General features: G+C 44.6%; 1 protein-coding gene across 3 annotated transcripts in view; it reads right to left on the reverse strand.

Annotated features, from left to right (window-relative positions):
• The window catches only part of LOC121680282 (rab GTPase-activating protein 1), a 117,119-nt gene that overhangs the window by 69,311 nt on the left and 22,808 nt on the right, over positions 1-25,000 (reverse strand). For 2 of the 3 annotated variants that reach the window (XM_042059525.1, XM_042059524.1), the window contains 9 exons: positions 24,729-24,927; positions 23,578-23,752; positions 16,464-16,621; positions 11,292-11,402; positions 10,749-10,815; positions 10,073-10,175; positions 9,165-9,334; positions 7,715-7,883; positions 7,292-7,385 (listed from right to left, as the gene is read on the reverse strand). In XM_042059525.1, the coding sequence (XP_041915459.1) occupies positions 7,292-7,385; positions 7,715-7,883; positions 9,165-9,334; positions 10,073-10,175; positions 10,749-10,815; positions 11,292-11,402; positions 16,464-16,621; positions 23,578-23,752; positions 24,729-24,927 (1,246 nt within the window). Of the gene's footprint in view, positions 1-7,291; positions 7,386-7,714; positions 7,884-9,164; positions 9,335-10,072; positions 10,176-10,748; positions 10,816-11,291; positions 11,403-16,463; positions 16,622-23,577; positions 23,753-24,545; positions 24,653-24,728; positions 24,928-25,000 lie in introns of those variants that run through there. The other variant, XM_042059526.1, reaches the window with a different exon arrangement.

The raw sequence follows: 25,000 nt of genomic DNA on the forward strand, positions 1-25,000 counted from the left end.
TGCAAGCGTTGGAAAGGAATCCCAATCGTGAGTCACCAGATTCTATTCACTTTGTGAAAGAGTTTAGATTTTCCAGGTTACTGATTTTGGCCAGGTCAAACAAAAATGCTAATGTTTCAGCCAGATGGCCTTCACAACATGCCTTTGTTTGTTTGTTTGTTTGTTTGTTTGTTTGTTTGCTGTTTGTTGTACACAGTTATACATTTTTTTGTTTGTTTTTTTAATGCTGGCATAAACTCTATTCGCAGTAGTTCTGTTCACTGTGAAAATAAACTTACATGTATCATGATGCATTTGAGTTCTTACCCTGTTACGAATTTTTCCTTTGTGAGTCCCAAGAGTTGTCAAAATCAATACGTTTAAGAACCCAGACACAAAACACTTAGCTGCTGCTCAAACACATCCCTTTTTAACACTCCCACACCTACCACAATACTGTGCTTGTTCTGGAATAGCTCAACTTGTCAATATCATTTTTTGGTGTGGGGGGGGGGTGGGGGGGGGTTCAACCCTTAGGAATGGGCATATCAATATGACATAAAAATGTATACTTCCAATCCCTACATTCCAAACTACATTCTGAGGTATTTCAGTGAATAATATCTTCTACATTTGCAGTAAATGTATTCATTTAGTTTTATCCAAAGTGACTTATATAGAGCAACTCTGAGTTAAATGCCTTGCTCAAGGGCACAACGGTGGAAGCCGGGAATTGACAAAAATAAAAATGAATGCAACTATATCGGGGCATATCCGTTTGGACAATGAAGTGTGCAAACAAGACCTCCATACACATTGAAAAGATCCAGTATATTTGAAGTATTCTGGAGTCCATCATTTTTCTCCATCGCCCTTGCCACTAAACAGACATGTCGCACAACTGCAATCAATCCAGCCATCCATCCATCTAGCCAGGGTTCCTACACATTTTCCATTTCAAAATTCCATACTTTTTCCATGCTCAAATTTCCAAACTTCTCGGTAGATCATATTCTCGACATTGCGGCCAAATCTGGTTTGGGATAACTCGGTGAAAACAAAGGTATGGACAACTGAAGTGAATTAAAAAATGACGCTTAATATTCGTCCATTTAGCTGGGTCATTTTTATTTGTATCTTAGTTGTATCATAGTTGTATCTTGACGATGGGGACTGACAGTTAAGCTACACAACAGTAGGAATGGTTCATTATGACCTGAGTGAAGTGATTAGTACTGCAAATGCAATAGTCTGGAAACACAAATATTTCTCCATACCCTTGTTTCTTTTTTCCATACATATCCAGACCTGGAAATTACTCAAATCAAATTCCATACTTTTCCAGTTTTTCCATACTGCGTAGGAACCCTGTCTATCTATCCGGCCGTCACATTTCCATTGCAAAGCTGAACAGCACAGCACCGTCTACAGTACTGCAAAGCTGAATAGTACAGCACAGTCTAGAGCACTGCCTACCTCTGCCAAGTGCTGATTCCCCTGAAGAACACAAACTGTGATTCTCGTGTGATTCACACATGAGAGTCATTTCTCAATGGAAATACCAGAATACCTTTCTTTTTTTTTTATCAAATCTAACCTTATCATATCTTAACAAGCTTATCCTCGTGGAGCATCATATCACATGTGCATATTGCTGTAAATCGAAAGATTAATTGACCATGTGACAGGACATGACCTGGACGACACCCCAGTGCGCACTGTGTGACGAATCCACATGCCAAAGAGTGTAAACAGCCTCATCAACCTTTCCACGGAGAGCAGATGGAAATTAGCAAGCTGGATACATTTACATGAATACAGTATGATGTTCGTATTAAAGAGGGCATTAGAGATTCTGAGCAAAAACACTTTTTTATTCTCAGATTCAGCGATTATACAGTATTTTCCCAATCCACTAGCTGTCAATTCTGTGTAGAGGACAAAAGCCTGACATAACAAATGCATATCACCATAACGCTGCACCCAAAAGGTAGCATTTTCCTTCCTTCATTTCATTGATTCATTCATTACTGACATTAAATAGCACATAGGAGTGTGTCTGTTACCACAAAATTAAATATCAAAATTTCGCTCGGGATGAATAAAGTATCTATCTATCTATCTGTCGATCTGTCTAACACGTGAGGCCTGTTTTTACTGAACAGACCCCTTGTGATTCCACCACTGCCGAGAGATAGCCAATAGTACAAAACTAATTTAGTGGTACTGTACTATATATTGCGCATAAAGCCAGGGGTGCACTCAAAATCGGTTAACAAGGTCGTGGCAATTACTTTGGTTCTCGCCATCTTGTTTAAACAGTTTAAAGCAAACAATTGACATCTATAAGTTTAAAGAAAACACATCCGTGTCTGCCTTTAGGCTCAACATACCACTTATGGGGCAGCCGTGGCACGGCTGAAGTACCCTTGAGCAAGGCACCTAACCCCTCACTGCTCCCCGAGCGCCGCTGTTGTTGCAGGCAGCTTACTGCGCCAGGATTAGTGTGTGTTCACTGTGTGCTGAGTGTGTTTCACTAATTCACGGATTGGGATAAATGCAGAGACCAAATTTCCCCTCACAGGATCAAAAGAGTATATATACTTATACTTATATACTTATGTTGCTTCATAGTACTAGTGCAGTGCCCGTTCAAACATACCATTCCTGAAGAAAACCCGTAGCTCAATTACATGCCCGAGCCTATCGCTCGTTTCAATTTGGGACCTTGCTGTCGGAATTGTCGTTTGTTTAGTCAAAGTCTCAAGTCCAAAGTAGCCTGGGCTATTGGAAGCGTCAGTTTATTGCACATACTTTTATTTTGAGTGGTCACTACATACCCGTGTTTGTTGGCGTGTTGTTGCAAAATCTGCGTAATCATTTTATGCAAGCAAACTGCATACAGGGAGTCTTTATTGTTGAGGTCAGACATGATAATCATCTTGCATCTTAACCCACAAGCGGTTCCCGAGTAATCCGTTTTTTAAATTGCGACTGACTATCATCAAAGTTAGACCTAGCTAGCAACTGTCAGTACACAATCCATGGGGTGGAGCTCCCCTGAAACTGGTCCCCTTGGAAACAGTGCAGAGCAGCGATAAACGTCCTACGTAAATAAGCATATTTTGAAATATGTGTTCAAAAATCTTCAAAATCGAGAGTGCACACCTTTGTGCCACGCGCGAGCCACATACGAAATCTTAGGTCAGTCTGACAAACGGTCAGCGAGATATGCGTGCCACAGACACACGCACACAGACGCTTCTTGCTTTATAGATAGATTATACTATTATGTATAATGTTTATGTTCTAGTGGGGTATACTGTTTACCCAACTGAAACATAAGCACCATCACAGCCTCTGGATCCACGGCACACAGAAGCAGCTGTAAAGACGGCAGAAGTGGGCACATGAAAATGGCCGCTCTGACCCCAGGCCTCAGTGGACTCCTGCGACCCCTTCTCACTGGCGCACAAAGAACAACAGCAACAACAACAGCAACCAGGGAAGCAAACAACATTGACCACAGCAGTGAATAGACAACAACCCAAGTGGAGCAAAGCGCTTGGCCACGCGGCGACTACGAGACCTTTCCAGCGCCGCCGCAGGACACGGCTGTTCCAGCAGCCGCTCCGCTGACGCCACCGTGGCATTCTGCGCAAAATATAAAATGCCCACCGACCGACCTCCTGCGGGCTGTACCCCCTTATTGCCATGGTAACGCGCCACCGTGGTGGAACAAACAGAAAAAACACAGGGGGTTGAGAGGGGTCTGTAAAATGTGCCTGGGGGGGGCACAAGGTGTGTGTGTGTGTGTGTGTGTGTGTGTGTGAGGGGTAAAGGAACATTGGAATTTATGTACCTACTGTGGAGAGTACCAAGGGAACACAAAGAGCCCTCTCTTTCTCTGTCTTTCGCTCTGTCTTTTCTTCCACAACCCTGTGACCAGCATCAAGTCAAGCTTGCTGACTCAATTATACCACACTGTACCAGGAAAAAAACAGGCGAGATGGGGAGAAGAAGAGAGGCAGGAATGTGTGATCAAGCCTCAGGAGAATTAGACAGAGAGAGAGAGAGAGAGAGAGAGAGAGAGAAGAAAGAAAGAAAGAAAGAAAGAAAGAAAGAAAGAGAGAGAGAGAGAGAGAGAGAGAGGGAGAGGGAGAGGGAGAGGGAGAGAGAGAGATGACAGTAGGAGCGGGGGAGAATGAAGACATTCAGCGAAAGGTGACAAAAACCAAAGGACACAGAGAGTCAGAGAGCGAAGTGGAGAGAGCCTGATAGGCTGAGACAGAAAGACAGACTCTAGAGTAAATAAAGTAGAAATGAGAAAAAGGAACGAAAGGGTGAAAGATGAATATGAGGAGACAGAAAGAGACAGATAGAGTCCGAGTGTGATACGGTTGAGTGAAAGAGAACGTAAAACTGCGCAGGGAACATCTGAGAGAGCAGATGTCTAGTATAATATCAGTTGTCATGCAGGCACTTCTAAACCACTTCATTGTTTTCACTTGATGACTTCATCAAGCATGGAAACCATTCTGTTGTTGTGGTTGTCAGTACGCCCAAATCTGCGTTTATCCTTTTTGGAAAACGAAGGTCCAAGAAAACCCGGTTCACCTCCCCTGACCTCTCGTGCTTTGAGAAGGGAGATTCAACCTGGGGGCTGTTTCCGGAACGCTATGGAAAGATCCAGCGTGACCTAAGCACTGCCAAAGCCTCTGGCTCTGGACTATAACTATTGCGTGTTTCTCTTGTCCAATGTTTAATTATTGGTGTGTTGTGTTTACATGTTGATTGCAAAGGTTATGCAACGTGTGGTATTTTCCTCCCTGATAAAGACTGGGTGGGGGTGGGGGGGGGGGTGGAAGAGGAGAGGGGGCCGCGGAAAAGGACAACAAAGCAGTGCTTTCAGAGTGATGTAAGAGGATGCTGAGTTCTCCTTCAGGGCTGTTGGACCAGCTGGGTGGTTCATCTGGCCTCAGACACTACTCACAGCAGATGAACGAGAAAAGCTTTGTTGAGAGGAAATACACTCGTGGTCTGGGCAACACTTGGCTTTTACCATGGACCGGATTTAACAAAGACTACATAACTGCCCGTTAAAACCTTGACAATATCCAAAAAAAACAAAACAACAATATCCACAATAATGGCAAACTAGGTGAGGCTCTGAAGGGCAAATAGTGTCTCATCATCTCAACACAATTAGGGTTGAGCCAGGTCCTGAGTACCCAGACTGCCGAGCATCACAGCTCACTGACACACTGAGACAAAACACACTGAGTCGTGTGTGTGAGGTGTGTGTGTGTGTGTGTGTGTTGAATGTGTTGGTATGTGTTTCGTGTGTGTGTGTGTGTGGGGGGGGGGGGGGTTGATTGTTGATTGCTTCAGCCACATCTGAGATACACCTGAGCTGCAGCTGAATGGTGTGGGTGAGCTAACGAGCGACTAACGAAGGTAATGGAACATGACAGCGAAGATGCTCCGGCTGAGTATGACTGGGAGAACATCATGGCTCCGAGGAACGCGGGGGAGAGGGGGGGGATGTGGAAGACGAGGGGAGAAAAAAATCCAGATGTGGCAACCAAATTTACAGTACCTCTCCCTCTCATAAACACAGGCACACACACACACACACAGGCACACACAAGCACACACATCACCTCATTGTGTCACAGGAGTTCAGGCACCAGCCAGTAAGATCCTGTAATTACATTTTTCTGCTTTTTAATTGAATTAATCTCGAGGTTTTGATTAAGAACAATGAGCGAGTAATGGGAGGGGGAAATTATCTTAATAAGGCCCTATTTCTGGATCAGACCCCCCCCTCCACACACACACACACACACACACACACACACACACACACACAACACATGCACACATATGCACAACCACACACTACATACACACACTCCTCCCCCTGCTTCCAAAGATTAAAATATCTATCTAATTTCCCAACCATGAATTACAAATTAGCAGGAAGTCGGTGCTTGTGTGTGTGTGTGTATGTATATGTGTGCATGTGTGTGTGTGCGGCTGTGCGCCCATGTGCATATGCATGTGTCCATCTGTGTGTACGTGTGAGTGTGTGTGTGTGTGTGTGTGTGTGTGTGTGTGTGTGTGTGTGTGTGTGTAAAAATGTTCATCTGTTAGCGCGCCCACAGGAACAGAAGGAAACAGAAATATCAAAGACAATTCCGTGGGCGAGGACTGCGGGGACTATTTCTGTGTCACTTCTCGAGCTCTACTGTCTCTTCATTCCGACAGCTGCTTGTTCAGGGAGAGAGAGACACGGTACAGAAAGAGAATCTCCCACATGCCAGCACTCATTAAAAATCACAAGCTCAACCCAGGGATGACTAGGGCGGAAAATCCGCTTTCTGTACATACACTGGCAGCAGCCCAATTTAGAAGAATAAAAACTTAAAGCGATGGCTCGGAGTAATTTCACTCTAGGGTCCTTTGCACCATGACCCCGAGCCAAACACCCTCCCAGAACCTGTTTTCCCTTGGTCGAACCCTGGTCGAGTAGCGCTGTCAGAAACGTATGACTTTCTGCAGGTGCTAATGGAACCAACTTAGTATCTCGTAAATTACCCCACTAATAATTCCCAGAATGGTTCGAAACTTCTACAGTAGTACAACTATGTTCTTTACTCATAAAACGAGGCATTGAAAAGTACACCAGGAGTTTATTTAAATAACACTTGCCTGAATACTTTCTAATTTGAATAAAACTTGCGCGATAGCTATGCTCATCTCATCTGTGGATGCCGTCATGTTGTTCGTTGCGTCACACCTAAACCCGCCTCAAAACCAACGCTGATTGGCCGTTCGTTTGGTGAACTGCTCCAAATTTTCTCTATCGGAAAGTTGCCAGACTGATCTGCGAATGAAAACCTGAAGCTCGCGAGATCAGGATGGTCTCACAAGGCTAGTTTGGCTCGGGGTCATGGTTGTGTTTTGTTGTTTGCTTTGTATGGTTGTTTGCTTGTTTGTTTTGATTACAGTTAATTTCATATTTGTACCTTTGTTGTAGGCGAGTAGCTAATGGAGAATGTAGACAAGCTAGATAACTGTACCATGAGACAACAGATTACATTGATGATAACACAGTTTGTGCATCAGTGGGCCATGTGCTTTTTGTTGACGCAAACGAAAATCAGACCCTTGTTTGGGCCTCAGGGTTAGCAGGTCCTAGCAAACCACGCACATGACAGGCGGGTGATGTATGTACTTTGGAGAACACATGTTCTGCTGCCGGGGATGGAGAGACAGACGGGGGGAAAGAAAAGTGAAAAACGCTCACCATTTCGACAGCAGATCTCCCCACGTCTCCAGGATCTTCTCAGCGCACTCCTTAGACACGTCCCCAGAGCCACTCAAAAGGGGCTCGTCGTTATCTATGATGAGAGCGAGAGAGAAAGGGGGGGGGGGGGGGTGCAGACAGAGAAAGAGAAAGGGTTACTTTAAAATGTAAAAAGCTTTTAACAAGAATCTATATAGTAGAATCAGAATAGTAGTCGATTTGTCCAATACCAGGGAGCCAGATGCTTCACCTGCCTCTAGACCTTTTAGTAATTTTCATTTGCCCTAGTGTGGCACACACACGCACACACACACCCACACACCCTACCCCACCTGCCCCCCCCCCCCCAACACACACACACACACACCCTACCCAACCTGCCCCCCCTCAAACACACACACACACAAACTCTCTCTCACTCACCTTCCTCCTCCTCATCCTCAGGCGGGGAGGGCACATTGGCGGCGTGCGAGGCGGACTGCGGGAGGTTGGGCGTGGCCGTGGTCTTCCTGCGCTCCCTCTCGGACTCGCTCTCCAGGCTCACCACCTCATACAGCGTGTCTGTGTTGCTCTTCCGCTCCTTACGCTCCAGCTGGACACACACACACACACACGCACGCACACACACGCGACCAGACATACACACGACACCACGGGGACACAAAGCTACGGTCAGTTCTAGAATAGCTCAAGTGGTAGACCGAATGCTGGGGAAAGGTGCTGACAACAGGCGACCAGCATAGGTGCGTGGGTTAAATACCTAAGGGCAAAAGTATACTTCTGCAGACATGGCTTTATCCAATGTGGACATGGAGGCGATCGAAGTATAATCGTTTTTCTGCTGTTGCGGACTCGTCAACGCAAGGTAAAATGGACAAGACCATATATATATATATATATATATATATATATATATATATATATATATATATATATATATATAGAGAGAGAGAGAGAGAGAGAGAGAGAGCTTTGATGCTGCACACGTTCTGTTCAAACTGTGCAGACCATGGCTGCAAAAGTATACTTTCAGCTTAAGTGTTTTCAAAGTGTCTACTAAATTAATACAAGTAAAAATGCCGTGATAACTTTGATACTTTTCATTTTAGAAAAGGAGCTCTGTCCATTACCTAAAGTTAGCTTTGTTTTTTAAAAATCAAGGCTTAACCGGAAGCACAGATGCTCCAGGAAACACAGACGTCTGCCAAGCCATGCAGTGACTGATTTGACTGAAGTTGACCGTGTGCACCTGTGCCAATGGCATGAGCGCTAAGACTAACTCTGAATGGTGATATTCTAGCACGGCTGTGAGGCATTTCCATTTCCATTTACCTTTAGGGAAATTAAACTCTGCCTCACATGGATCAGTCCACACAGATAATCACAAAACCTTCCCAGAAATAATGGCAGGCAATCACATCTAAGGAGCTCAGGAAATGTGTAAGTCATTGTTTAGGAATTACAGATTTTCTTGAGAACCCGTAGGTTGGGACTGACGTTTCACTTGGTCATTGGACGTCCAAAAGAACTGTTTAATGTTGTTAAAATACTGCCTTATATGAATGCTGTAGACACTCCCGAAAACTCATATCTGGACAGGTAACTGACAGGTAACTGACAATCGGTCAAGCCAGGTCTGATTCCCGCCGTTGTGAGTCAGTGTCACTTTGGATAGAAGGGTCTGCCAAATATCGGTCAACTTTAACTTTAACAACAAATTTCAAAGACCTGGACTGGTCACACCACCTTTGAATGTTTGTAATAATATTGGGCTTCATTTTTTCAACTGAAATCTCTGTCGTGACCTTTCTGCATGTGTGTCATATGTGGACAGGTAAGGTCAGTTCAGGTGTTGACAGGTGCTTCTGCTCACCTGTTTGAGCTTCAGGTAGTAGGTCTCAGTGTAGGAGCGCTTGCTGAAGGGCCAGAAAAGCCTCTCGCTGGGCGAGCACACCCTCACCCGCGTCTCTAGGAGGAAACGCACCGGCTCCTCCACCTCTGTGATCACCAGGTCCACCGCCGTCGTCATGTACATGAACTTATCTACTCACACACAGACACAGACACATACATTTACACGCAAGCACGCACGCACGCACACACACATTCATTTGTCTATATCTATTGGACGTACACAAACATCAATTATTGCAGGGGCCTGGAGACCAGTCATAAATCTGCATCTAAACATAACTGCATGTTTTATTTGACCCGTACGTTTGAGGCTAAACTCACATTCTCAGGAATGGTCTGTGAGGCTTTCCAGGAAAGGGACAGCACGTGATCACAAATCTGGCCACAAATCATGCTTAGCGACTGATTTTAAATATGCATTGAACGTATTGATGGGCTACAATGACAGACCAAGACGCACCTCATATGTTGAACTATAGATTCACAATCATAAGCGAGATAAACAAACTAAAATGTCTTACTTTAACTAATTTTGACCGATTTTTCTACAAAATGATTCAGAAATAATTTTTTTGAAAGTATATATACTCTTTTGATCCCGTGAGGGAAATTTGGTCTCTGCATTTATCCCAATCCGTGAATTAGTGAAACACACTGCACACAGTGAACACACAGTGAGGTGAAGCACACACTAATCCCAGCGCAGTGAGCTGCCTGCAACAACTCAGTCAAGTGCTCAAGGGCACTTCAGCCATGCCTACTGGTAGGGGGTTCGAACCGTCAACCCTCCGGTTACAAGTCCGAAGCGCTAACCAGTAGGCCACGGCTGCCCCACTCCTGGGTAGTACTGTAAAACTGTGCACAAACCTTTGGGTGTCTCCTCATTGACAGCCTGAAACTGAGGAGTGTTTGGGTTCCAGCTCCCCGTTATGATGTAGGACTTCCCATCTGAGCTCTTCCCCATTGATTCCTACAGAGGAGGAGAGGGGAGAAGAGGAAAAGAGAAAAGAGGAGAGGAGGGGAGAGGTGAGGTGAGGTGAGGAGAGAAGAGGAGAGGAGAGGAAAGGAGAGATAGGGGAGGAAAAGAGAGGAGAGGAGAAGAGAGGAGAAGAGAGGAGAGAAGAGGAGACAAGGGGTGAGAAGGGGTAAGGTGAGGAGAGGAGAGGAGAGGAAAAGAGAAGAGGTGAGGAGAGGAAAGTGAGGAGAGGAGAGGAGAAGAGACGAAGAGAGGAGAGACGGGGTGAGAGAGGTTAGGTGGGCAAGAAAAGGCAGAAGAGAGGAGATGTGATAGACGAGCAAGAGAAGGTGAGAAGGATGAAGGTGAGAAGAGACAAAAAGAAAAGAGGAATGAAAGACAACAATGAGCGGAGTAGAGGACAGAGCAGAAATGGACAGAGAGAAAAGGAGAGAACGGATAGGAGATAAGAATTAGCAAAAAAATACAAGAGAAAACTGAGGAATGCGGGTAAAAATAGATGCATGCAGCTGATGGACGTCAGCAAATGACCAAAACAGGAAATGTGGAATGCATCCAACCACCCACCAGGTCGAGCAGGTGCATGTCGCTGTTCTTCACATTCTTGCCTGGACTCAACAACAGGCCAAAACACCTGGAACACAGATAAAAAAAAAATGTGTGGAATGAGAAGCAATCCCACACACACATACACATACACACAGATAGACAGATTCTCCCCCCCCCCCCCCCACCCCCACCCACCCACACACACACTACACAGTCCAAGCAAAGCAAAGCGATTCCAAAACAATGATACCCAAAACGGAGAATGAGCAGGCTCCCGATGGAAAGCCAAGCCATCAATCATCACCTCATGGGCCGGCATGGGACACTTAAGCTCGGAAGCAGACGGACATTAACCAGCAGCCATATATCAATTATAACAGAATTATGGCACTGTTATGAGCAGCTAAAGGATGTTTGGGCCCAAAAATCCCTCCTTCGCGGCCCGCTGGAGATGGAAAACTGTACGGGGGGGGGGGGGGGGGGCTGGGAGGGCATTCCAGGTTGACATGGGTGGGATGGGGTGGGGTGGGGTGGGGTGCGGATTTTGTGAGCGTTTTGTACCTCTCAATGGCCAGCTCTTTGTTGGACGTCTGCTGCACGTAGATGACGATCTTCTTGTCCATGCCTGGGCGCAGCTTGAAGCTCTGCCTGTCCTTGTCTTTGGATACGGCACTGTGAGGGCGTAAAAAGGAGGATGGAAGTTACACACACAGCCACACACACAGCGCTGTACTTTTTCTGACCTCCTTCTGGCCAGCAGTAACCCAAGCAGAGCTGTGAGACGTACGACCTCGAGTGTATACGTGCTGTCTGAGAGTAGCCCCGTTACAGTACACAGCAGGAGATTTACATAGGGGCCTCAGCAGAAACATCTCCACACTGCAAACCTACAGAATGCAGCCACCCACACACCCACACACACACACACACACACACACACACCAAAGCAAGCCCATTTCTGGACAGTCTTCCAAAACAAAACTAAGTGTGGGTCTGGCTGTCTCTTTTTCACTTGCACACACTTCCTCAACGTAAAGACGTGGAGGTCCAAACACCTTTCAGACTTCCGCTGATTTACGAGCGACTGCCATCTGCTTCGAGAGAGGCCACGGCCACGAGACCAAACGTCCAGACAGACACAGGGGACAAGTGCTGTGCTGTTTACGCATGAAGTGCACTCCACTGGGTGCAATAGACATACTGTACGCATGAGGAGAAGAGAAGAGTGTGATGAGGGAGAGTGGAGGAATCAAGTGGAGAGAAGAGAGGAGAGGAGAAGAGAGGTGGGAAGAGGAGAGAAGAGAAGAGAGGAGAGGAGAAGAGAGGTGGGAAGAGGAGAGAAGAGAAGAGAGGAGAGGAGAAGAGAGGTGGGAAGAGGAGAGAAGAGAAGAGAGGAGAGGAGAAGAGAGGTGGGAAGAGGAGAGAAGAGAAGAGAGGAGAGAAGAACCAGGGAGAAGTGAAGATGAAATCAAATTCATTTAAAATGGGAGGAATAGCATGGGCAGCCGTGGCCTTTGTGGGCAGCCGTGGCCTACTAGTTAGCGCTTCGGACTTGTAACCGGAGGGTTGCCGGTTCGAACCCCGACCAGTAGGCATGGCTGAAGTGCCCTTGAGCAAGGCACCTAACCCCTCACTGCTCCCCGAGCGCCGCTGTTGTTGCAGGCAGCTCACTGCGCCGGGATTAGTGTGTGCTTCACCTCACTGTGTGTTCACTGTGTGCAGTGTGTTTCACTAATTCACGGATTGGGATAAATGCAGAGACCAAATTTCCCCTCACGGGATCAAAAGAGTATTTATACTTATACCGATTAAAGTAGGAGGGAATGACGAGAAAGTGACACAGTGAGGAGCAAAATAAACACGAAAGGGGAAAGGAGATGATGGCACCAGGAGGCGAGAGGTGATGAGACAAAAACCAGAGGAGAGGAGAGGAGAGGAGAGGAGAGGGAAGAGGAGAGGAGAGGATAGGAGAGGAGAGGAGAGAAGAGGTGTGCAAAGGGTAGCCTGGGAAAGGAGAGGAGACGTGTCATACTGCACACAAATGGCCACCACACACAGAGGCCCTTCGTCCGCTCGGCTAGCAGAGCTGCGAGGCACATCTACAGGTCCTACCGTCTAACAACATGACTCCTACATGACCAGTCAAACTATCTGGAACCTTCCGTCCAAAAACAAAGGCCTGCCTTTCAGCGTCAAATCCCTCATAAGCTCATTTGATAACCAGTCACTGGGCAACTGAACCACACTGGTTCATTTAAAGTCCCTGAGGCCTCCTCTACCCGGTCACCCCTGCCTGTGGAGAAAACTTTTCTCAGCAACCAGTCACTTTTAACAGTGACCCACATTCTCTCTTTAAATACGACCCCTGCCCCCACCCCCCACCACACCCCACCGCAAAAGAAAAACTGCCTTAGGATCCCCGAGCCAATTAGAGAGGGTCTCAGAGAGAGCGAGAGAGACTCTAAAAATAGGCCTCTGTGTCTGTTTGCAAAACAAGCTGCTGATTGGGGCCCTTTGTGCAGCAGCGGCGGAGGAGGAAACGTCTCGTCTCGGAGTGCGGGGTGAGACAGCCACTCGGCAAGCACTTAGGGCCTCGCTGAGTCACAGTGACCCGAGTCGCCGTCCGAGGGGAGTTTTGGCTGCCGTGGACACACCTCAACAGAGGATAATGTGCTGATGACTGGGGTTGAGGATCCACATGCTTATTTTGTGTGTGTGTGTGTGTGTGTGTGTGTCTGTGTGTGTGTGTCTGTGTGTGTGTGTGTGTGTACCAGCGCTGACTTAATGCCATATCTTTGGCATGGACACCCTTTAACACAGACTAAGGAATGCACACAAACAAACATAAAGAATTCTCCAGAGGGGTATTTCACAAAGGCAGAATTAAGACATCCAAGATAAGTGATAAAGCGAGGTTTGACACAGCATTGTCTGGTCATCCTAGCTCAACTCGTTTCACTAATGCCAATCCAGGATGAGTAGGAGCGACTATGTCAAGCCAGGTGTAAGTAATTCAGGATGTGTGCGCGTTCTCGTTTCAGCTCCAAAGTGCCCACGGTTGGAATAAAAAAGACGCGGAAAATAGCGTCATTCACACAAAGTGAACAACCGCTTTTGATATAGACTAGCAATGAAGTAAAGTTATCCTTTTTGGAATGGGGAATCATGGCTATTTCTGTAAAACAGCAGAAGTAGGCGTGGTAGACCAAATGAATACAAATTTACGTATGCACCCACGTGTGAGTGCTTCCTTGTCTCGGCACGCAACATCATTAAGAAAGCGCTTGCCACTGCAAAGATGCACATAGTATGATATACCTTAATATTATAGTTGAAAATACCTTCGAAAACTTGCCCCTCCACTTCCAATCAACTACAGTAGGCTATTCATCAAACGTCTATCAATAAAATAAGCAAACAATGAGTACCTAGGCCTATGTTAATAATTATAAGGCGATCACAATTAAAATATCCATATGGCAGTAGGTAGACAATCTGTTTTGTTTTGCGAGCAAATACATTTAGCAAATAGTTTATAAATGGAATAAAGCTCCTTAAAATTAGCACGGAGGTCTGATGTCAATGACAGCTAGCTGAACCAATAAGACCACATAATTACCATTAGAATTAACTTAGCTTGGCTGTTAGCCTGGTTGGGACCAGGCTAGGTGCAGAGAATAAATCCCCATGGTAACTTATGTGCCATCTCTTTTGTGAAACCAAGTCAAGGCTAAATTCATCCAGGATAACATAAAAATCCCAGCTTAATCCCTTATCTAGGTTTTGTGAAATACCCCTCAGGCTTATTTAATCTTCTCACACACACACACACACACACACACACAAACACACTATTATTATTCTAATCTCACACATACCAAACTGCATTAAAAGGAGAAAATCTGTGGACATTCGGTTCTGGAACTGCATCTTAACTCACTTAACTCAACTACATCAAATGGGACACATTAATAGACATTTTACTGAAGAAAATGAACATTCACCCCCCCCCCCCCCTCGCCCCCCTTGCTCTCTGTCTTACTCTCGCTCTCTCGTTCACACACACACACACACACACACACACACACACACACACACACACACACACACACACACACACACACACACACGTAATGCACTGGTAAGTTGATGTGAATGAGACTTTTGTGGAGCAGAGAGGGCAGAGAGGGATGAGAGGAATGATAAATTAAAGGAAGTGTGTGTCTGCACTTTGAATGAAACACAGAGTAATAGACTGAGAACGAGAGTGAAAAGGGGTGTATATGGGAGGTGGTGGTGGTGGGGGGCACTGTGGGCTATTTTTACTGTTTTATTCCTAAAGAAACAGATCGAGTCACTTCCCAAACCTGAGCACTATAAAACACCCCCTTCAAATCTCTAATTCACTTAGCATTGATCTAGAGAGGGACCGACTCGGGTGATTTGTGTCTCAAAAACAGAACCGTTGGCTGTTGACCTGAAGGACTCCATACTTCGCCATACTTCCTGTGTGTGTGTGTGTGTGCGTGTGTGTGTGTGTGTGTCTGTTGTGTGTGTGCACGGGACCCTAAATAAGTTGCCAAGTACTGTTCTGAGTCAGTAATCAGTACATGGTCTGGTCAGAGAAGTTCAAACATGCCATTCCTGAAGAAAACCCGTAGCTCAATTACATGCCCACAGGTATGCCTTCTTTAAAAATAGGATGATGGGGAAACATCATTCCAGCTAAGCATTCAATAATGAATACTGAATATCATAATATATTATCCTATAATTAATGTGGCCTCTAATACATGTGTAATAAATGCAGGCATGGCTGCATGTGACTTTTCTACAGATCAGAATGACATAAGTCTAACAACTGTTTTGAGTAAAGGCTAAATGTGTATTAAGCTTACTGAATAACTTCCTAATGCTATTCGAAGCGTCAGTTTATTGCACATACTTTTTTTTGGAGTGGTCACTACATACCCGTGTTTGATGGCGTGATTAGTGACGTCGCTCAGTTTGTAACTTGTTGTCTAACGTTAGCTAGCCTATCGCTCGTTTCAATTTGGGACCTTGCAGTCGGAATTGTCGTTTGTTTAGTCAAAGTCTCAAGTCCAAAGTAGCCTGGGCTATTCAAAGCATCAGTTTATTGCATACTTTTATTTTGAGTGGTCACTACATACACGTGTTTGTTGGCGTGTTGTTGCAAAATCTGCGTAATCATTTTATGCAAGCAAACTGCATACAGGGAGTCTTTATTGTTGAGGTCAGACATGACAATCCTCTTGCATCTTAACCCACAAGCGGTTCCAGAGTAATCCGTTTTTTAAATTGCGACTGACTATCATCAAAGTGAGACCAAGCTAGCAACTGTCAGTACACGATCCATGGGGTGGAGCTCCCCTGAAACTGGTCCCCTTGGAAACAGTGCAGTGCAGTGATAAACATCCTACGTAAATAAGCATATTTTTGAAATATGCGTTCAAAAATCTTCAAAATCGAGAGTGCACACCTTTGTGCCACACGCGAGCCACATACGAAATCTTAGGTCAGTCTGACAAATGTTCAGCGAGATATGCGTGCCACAGACACACACACAGACACACAGACGCTTCTTGCTTTATAGATAGATATACAACATGGTTGTGACTATTGGCATAGTGTTTGTAGTGTCCTGTGAAGCATAAAGAGCTCTTTATTAATGTTTGGATGTTGTGTTGTTGTGGGTGTGAGAGTGTGTACTACCTGAAGGTTCCCTTCCCATCATCCTCTTTGATCTCCAGGCTAACGGTGAAGGTGAAGACATCGCTGTCTGGCGTAAGGGGCGGGGCCTGCGCTGCCAGAGGAGGCTTATTGGCTGACCGTCGGAAGGCCGTGGCGAAACTGATGAGTATCCGGCTGACCTGTGTGTCCCAACACACACACACACACACACACACACACACATAATTATACTTATGAGACCACTTGACTTTTAAAGAGCACAAGAAAAACTAGTATTTCAAAAAATGTCTAGTACCACTACCACTATGCATATGACCTTCATGTAAAGTACATCTGCGGTAACAATTATGTACGGGATAATGGATGACATGGTGAGGAAGGTATCAGAAGTTAATGCACTATTTTAATTTTGTGCTTTTTTTTTTTTTTTTTTTTTTTTTTTTTTTTTTAGTTCCCCCCCTTTTTATATGGCTTTTTTGCTGTTGTTTTTTTGTTCAGAATGCTCTTGTGTGTTTCATGGATATTTTGTTCACTGTAAGCAATACTGTAAAACCTTTTCTGTTCTATCATACTGTAAACAGTATTTCTACTGTACCTCCTGTAGTAAACAGTATAAAGGAAAAAGCTTTTTACTGGAATGCTTTTGAATGTGAACATAACATGTAGACATACAGTTCCCAACAAAGACATTTAGTGTAAAAATGGCATGCAAATACCTGTAAAACTGAAACATAAGTCTATGCAGTTTTTGTAATGTCAACAATAGCCAGTATTTTGAAACCTGGTGTACTTTGATTGACTGCATGTACCTTGTGAAGTGAAAACAAGTGTTATTCTTTGACAGAATAATTACATTTTGAGTCAGATTTCCAGTGTTTTGGTAAAGTTAGTGTGTGCAGAGAAAGATGTGTTAGTAATATATTTAACAAAATGTGTTTTTGAGAAGAAAATTATCCATTTGACCCATTGTGTTTTGTAGATGCGAGTCTGTGTTAAGAGTTTAGAAAAAGTATCGGAAGTATGGTTAAGCGCTTGTTAGCGATTGATAGCGAACTGTAACTTCTGATACCCGTACACATTGGGAGTCCACTATCCTGCTGTTGCCGCACTTGGGGTTTGTTAATTTGCTGATATAATTTCCACCTTTTGATCGCTAAAACGGTCTTGTTGGCAGAACTGCTTCTTCCCACCACGCATCTACTCATCTACTCTACAAGAGAAACGGCTGTTTCACATTCTGAATAGATGGTTGCTATGCCCAAAGCCCAGGCGTTGGTTCCATCTCACTTTTTGCCAAGCTAGCAGATCCCAGGATTCCGCTGATCCTTAGCTTTGTAAAATCGCTGTTTTAACTTACTCCAAATGCAGTGTAGCTGAGCTAAAAGCCATCCGTCATATGTTAAAGTGTTGCTATGTTCTGAACATCGAATGGCTAATTTGTACCCCTGTTGCAATGTGACAGTTCATTTAAACTTCACAACTTGACGAATTGATATGCAGGCGTAATGTGGCCAAAAAACTGGAACTACTTCATAGGTGTGCAAATATGCGTACAAATTCATTTACAAACTAAAGAGTGCATCACAATAGGGAATTCAACCAAGTGGTGTTATAATCCTCACTAACATGAAGGTTACTGAAATGTATTCCTTATGTTTAGTCATGTGCTGTCACACTAGGTCTTGAATTTCCCCTTGAGGATCAATAAAGTATCTATCTATCTATCTATCTATCTATCTATTAGCTTCACTAGGAAACAGCAGTAGTCATAAGCACATAGTCTGGCTATGACGCTAATGGGGAGAGACAGAAGCTCTACTAGAGGAATCAGCTGTCACACACAGAGACGTAGACCTGACAGACACCCATAGAGAGAGACATACACACACAGACCCAGAGAGAGAGAGAGAGAGAGAGAGAGAGACACACACACACACACACACACACACACACACACACAGACATGGACTTATAGAGAGAGACACACAAACAAACACACAAACACACACCAATACACAGTCCTGACTGATGCTGTTGCAACTGTCAGCATTATCACTCCACACACTGCACCCATACTGACAACCAGATATATGGACATGCGCATGCGCGCACACACACACACACACACACACACACACACACACACACACACACACACACACATTCACTCTGTGGATTTTCCGCCACTGAGACCAAAAATCACACCAGACATCACACACATTTCTGCCTCATACTGAGGGGCAGACATATTAATAAAGCATCAGACATGTGCACACACAATCACCATTAAACAGACAGAAACCCGCACCCAGACATGTGTGTGCGCGCGCACACACCCACACACACTAACAAAAACATATACAAACCCAGACACAGACATACAGGTGGTCCATCAACAACACAAAGCCAAAGCATTTCAGGAAAATCATTCCCTGCGGGAGAGCGGCTTTCAGCTCAGCATACGGTGTGTGTGTGTGTGTGTGATGGAGGTCGTGAGGAGGAGTGTGAGTACAAGGAGAGAACTGGGGGTGGGGGAGCAGAGAGGAAATCAGGTCACCACTACAGACAAGCCCACCGCTGAGGGCCAGCTAGAGACCCTTGTATGTGTGTGTGTGTGTGTGTGTACGCATGTCTGTGCGTGTGTGTGTGTGTGTGTGTGTGTTACTATGCAAGGGTGTAAATATGTGTGTGTGTGTGTGCAAATGTAGTGTGGTGTGTTTGTACATATATGTGTGTGTGCGTGTATACTGTACAGTATATACACATGTGTGTGTAAGAGCATGTGTGCGTGTTAATATGCATGCGAATATATCTGTTTGTGTTGGTCTGTGAGAGCGTGTGTGTATGTGTGTGTTTGTATGTGTGTGAGTATTTATGAGTTTGCGAGTGAGAATAAGCTAAAAACAACATTGTTTTTACACAAAACAATGTTGAGATACAAATAACATTGTAAACTAAAAATAAATTTGATCGAGGAACCATAACATTATGATCTTATAAAAACAGGACCTTGAGTAAGTATGACTAGCGCGCTGCGTCCACTCTCAAAAGACCCCATATAAACACCAAAGGGAACGCTGCAATGTGTATTTTACAACTTGTGCCAAATCCAAAACATTCAAATGACGTTTGCTTCAACGGTAAACAATATGCCTCCAAGTTTAGCCCAATGTTGGCGAGAAAAACCTGGACGAATGGTGCAGAAATTACATACAAGGTCAGGTTTAGCCCGGGACTGTAGTCTGGTAGCTCTCAGTTTAGAAGCAATTGATCCACAACACAATACCATGCCAATCGGCTGGCTATAGGAAGTGGACCAACTGAAACGTATTCATCGCTTTTTGGCAACTAACATACACTATGTTGATCCCTCTAGACGAGGTGTAGAAAACACAAATGAAAAAATAATCTGATCGGATTGCTGGGATTAGGAAACATCAGAAAAGACCATAAAAACCAACCATAGAGCATAAACAGCTCTGTCATGACAACAGATAAGAGGCAGACAGATGGACATCCACTGCATTAGTGCAGTTTCCTACAAGACACTACAGCTCCCCCTGTTGGTCACATTTATCATGGCACGTTAAAAGGCTGAAAAGCTGCACCTTCAGGTCTCCCTTCTCACAGAGCGCCTCTCTGAGTCCCAACGTCTCGTTAATTACAGGGAATTTCATGCTTCAGCGGCTCGGTTACGGCGAGAACAGCGGCAGCGTTGACAACAGCTGCTTGTTATTTGGTGCCCCTTTCCTCGGGGCAATACTGGGTGTCTACTTGGCAAACACATAAAAAGGCTGTTTTTGGTTTCAGCGGATGGGGGGCATGCTGGTGTCCATTACAGGGAGCCCGGGCAATGTCGTCACTGGAGATCTGATTTATTAGGACGGGCATGCCTTGGGTTATTAGGTACAAATCAGCACAGGGGATGTAAACAGGGTATCTGTGCCTTATGGAGGGTGAAATCTCACAAGGGCAGAGGCGTATCAAGCTTTTTAAAAGTATGGGGGTTGTGGGATAGGAAAATTAAACAATCTGGCCAAATTATAAATAACTCCCTACAGGGACCTTGTAAGTATTTTCTGAGAGGGGTGCAGACTATTGGTGTCCGGGAGTTTCTCTGATTGAAATTCTGATTGCTAAACACACCATTTTAATGCAGGGAGGGACAGAAGAAGCAGCGCCCCTCATATGTGTGGCTCATGTGACATGTAGGCCTACATGATCTACCTGCTATCACTTCACTATTTGACACTACCCTACATGGAGACATATCTCATGTTATAAATCAAGAAATAATTTCAGAAATTATGTTTTGTGCATATGGGTTAGCAGGCTACAATAAATTGCTTAACAGACAGCAGCCTAATTTCGAGGTATCACTAATACCTATTAAATAAATGTAAAGGACAAAGAACTGTAAGCTCAAATTCAAAAACGTTTGAAGTCTACCCAAACATATGCAAAGGGAATATACAATGCATTTTTCCATTGACAGTTACAGGAAGCCACGTTGTTGTTTAGACTATTGTTGCTTCTAGCCCACGTCAGGCTACAGTTTCACTTGCTGCAGGGATGCACACATTGCATGAGCGCTCATAAGCATTCTATCTCCGATGTAGAACTCAAATGTGTCTTGACGCCGCCGTTTGTAAGATCAGATAAAATAAGGTTTACTAAATTAGCATAATGCGGTAACAATTTCAATTCTATCTGAACTCTGCTTACTGCAGACGTTACAATGCAGACCCAAGCAGCAGCACAGCCTTGAAAGACGCACACTTAGAATTTGATCAGAGCGGCTCTGGTTCTTCACTAACTTGATGTGATTGGCTGGATGACCGTTCAATCAAATCAACAGACCTATTTGTGTCTCTGTGTGTGCGTTATAGATACGGTTCCAACTCTTTACGTAAGCGTTTATTTCCATATTTTACTTTAAATTTAATCTGACAAAAAGTGTGGGGGATAGAATCGTGTTCCAGCAAAAGTGTGTACGTTATAACACCTACATCCCCCACGCTTGCTAAGCGCCTGCACAAGGGGGAAAAAGCTTCGCTGTTTGACAAGCACTTCCGAGCACATTTAAAGTCTAGGTGAAAAACTGAAAATTGCAAGAAAGACACAGAAAAATTGTTGTTCCAAACAAAATGACATGTGGGAATCTTAATGAAAGTAGATAATTACTAGGGTTGGGCACCGAAACACGGTTCTAATATGGCACCGGTGCCGACGCAAACGGTAGTAACTGCATCGAATAACGTGGATTTCGGTGCCTGATTTAGGTGCTTAAATAGCGTTTTTTTATATATATACACACAAGGCTTCACTGCATGTCATGCGCCATCTCTAACGTCTTGCTCTGATAGTTAACTGTATCTGGATGTGTTGCTAACATAAACACTGGATGTATAAACCAGAGGGGTGCACCACATAGGCGAGTGGACCGTGTTTGACAGCTTGCGTGAGCCCAAGTAGTTTACTTTAAAGCGATATCGCGAGCTCCAGTCAAAATCTAGCAGTGGGCCTAACTACACACAAAAGGCTATGAAATATCATCAACAGTAGCCTATAGGCCTTACGTTACACAATATCGATGGTAAAAAAAATAAAATAATATATTTGGTATTTTCTATATGTAGCTACTGCTGTCCATTTCTGAATCATTTCAACATTTTCTCAATGTTCTATAACATTTTAGAGGACTAACAGGCTAGAGGCGCCCTATCTCATAAGATTCCATCATAGAATTTTGACATAGAAGAGGGAGTGGGGGCGCCGTGAGCACTGGGCGAGCAGATAGGCCTACGAGTAGTGAGTTGCCGTCTAAGGAAAAAGATGGATACAGCAAAAAAAAGCTGTTGACGACTAAAAATAGAAAAAGAAAGAGGGAAAAGGAGATGGCATGTCAAGGGATGCAACAGCAGTTAAATAAGTGGACGGTGAAAGGCAACAGGTAGGATTTAAAATGATGATGTCTGTACTTGGAGGCTTGCAAATATGAATGTTAACAGACTAACTAGCGTTTGTTAAGCATAACGCCGATTGAAACATAGCCTATTCCATTCAGATAGCTAGGTGGCTACCATGCTCATACTGCACTTTTAATGGCCAACTGAAAACAGAAATGTCATGCTAGCAGCAACTCATTACATGTTTCCATATCCTAACAACGAAGGCTCCTTGTAATGACTTAATATTGTGTTGTCAATGTGGTGCAAACAAACAAGGCTAGAGTGTCTATCAGCCTTATCCATTGTGAGCAATAGCTGGCAAAAGGACGTTATGAGAACCGTTTAGACTCTCTTAAAGTGGCAATGCACCATTTATCAATACTTATCAAGTATAACATCAAGTTAAACATCAAATTGGCAGCATTTATTTAAAAACATATTCAATAGACACTAATGCACAGTAAGTGTAAATTATTGGCCTTTTGTTTTGCTTTAGTTGTTTGTGTTTTTTTTTGTTTGTTTTTTTTTTTGGGGGGGGGGCCAATATTGTTGTTGCATAGCCCTCAAAAATGGGTAGCTGCGCCCCTGATTATTTGTAGGAGCAATGAGATATTGATAGTAAATTGAATATAACAGTTCAATTTCATGTTCAAATTTGTCTTATCAATAAAAAAAAAAGCAATTCATGCTTTAGACCATTTTAATTTAAATCATTTTAAAAACAAAGTACCGGTTCAGGCACCGGCACCGTTTTAAAAGTATCGATTTAGCACCGGTATCGGATAAAACCCAAACGATACCCAACCCTAATAATTACATACAAATGTAACTTCCTTTGTTCATTGTCCAGACTCACAAATACTCCCTTTTTTATGTTCCACACTAATACCATGACATTTCCAGGTCCGGAAGACATCACACAACTGAGATACAATTGAGGCTTATCTGATTCCTCTAATGGGAGAAAATAGGTCTGGGCAAAAGAACAACTGTCTGCTTTATCTTATATAATAATCTTGTGCATGTTTGGCAAAATTATCTTATATAATAATCTGTGCATGTTTGGCAAAATGGGCTGCCAAAAAGAACTCGGAGGAACTCCACACGCGGTGACTCCATGAAATGGCACATTTTTCATAGCAGTTACACAACAGTTGTAGGGTTTCAGCTGGCAGGCCCCTTACCGCCTCCTGGATCTCGCAGCGGAAGACGTGGATGCGGAAGATCTCGGTGTTGTGGTGGCTCTCGGTGAAGGCGAAGCAGTCGCTCTCCGCAGTACCGTCGTGGCCACGCACACAGAACAGGATCTTGTGGATGGGGTAGTTGGCGATCTCTGTGCTTGTCTGAGGGTCCAGCAACCTGACAGGAACAGCACAGGAGACAACCAAATAACTCTTTTATCAGGCGACTACGGATAGATTCATTTTAAGTAAGTCTTCAGAAGAGTATAACCATGATCAACCACGACAACAATAACAACATTTACATAGAGCTTTATCAAGACAATCAAAGTGCTTTCTAGTTTGTATGTTGTGTCCGTGTGCCTATGAATACCTGATTGTGCCATCACTGCATGTGTGTCTACAAGTGTGTGTGTGTGTGGGTCTATGTCTGTGTCTGGCTCCTGAGGATGCTCATCATGTACAGTGTGTGTGTCTCTCTATAGGTCTATGTCTGTGTCTGCCTCCTGAGGATGCTCATTATGTACAGTGTGTGTATGTATGTGTATGTATGTGTGTGTGTGTGTGTGTGTGTGTGTGTGTGTGTGTGTGTCTCACTATGGGTCTAAGTCTGTGTCTGCCTCCTGAGAATACTCATCATGTACAGTGTGTGTTTGTGTGTGTGTCTCTCTCTCTATGGGTCTATGTCTGTGTCTGCCTCCTGAGAATGCTCATCATGTACAGTGTGTGTGTGTGTGTGTGTGTGTGTGTGTGTGTGTGTGTGTGTGTGTGTGTCTCTCTCTCTCTCTCTCTATGGGTCTATGTCTGTGTCTGGCTCCTGAGGATGCTCATCGTGTGTCTGTGTGTGTCTGTGTGTGTCTGTGTGTGTCTGTGTGTGTCTGTGTGTGTCTCTCTCTATGGGTCTATGTCTGTGTCTGGCTCCTGAGGATGCTCATCATGTACAGTGTGTGTGTGTGTGTGTGTGTGTACACCTGACGGTGCCCTCTGAGACCACGGGCACAGAGAGCGTGACGTTGTGCGGGAGCTGGCACTGGCTCCTGAGGATGCTCATCATGTACAGTGTGTGTGTGTCTCTCTATGGGTCTATGTCTGTGTCTTGCTCCTGAGGATGCTCATCATGTACAGTGTGTGTGTGTGTGTGTGTGTGTGTGTACCTGACGGTGCCCTCTGAGACCACGGGCACAGAGAGCGTGACGTCGAGCGGGAGCTGGCACTGGCTCCTGAGGATGCTCATCATGCGCAGCGCCTCCACCTCACTCCGCGGGGCGTTGACCGACGCACAGCCCAGGTACGTCAGCTTGCTGAACACCACACTGTCCTCATCCGGCGGAGGGCTCGCCTCCGACGACTCAACTAGGAGACACACACACACACACACACACACACACACACACACACACACACACACACAATCATCTAACTGTTA

Source organism: Alosa sapidissima, chromosome 13 (genome assembly GCF_018492685.1).
Source record: "Alosa sapidissima isolate fAloSap1 chromosome 13, fAloSap1.pri, whole genome shotgun sequence".
Classification (NCBI taxonomy): Eukaryota; Metazoa; Chordata; class Actinopteri; order Clupeiformes; family Clupeidae; genus Alosa; species Alosa sapidissima.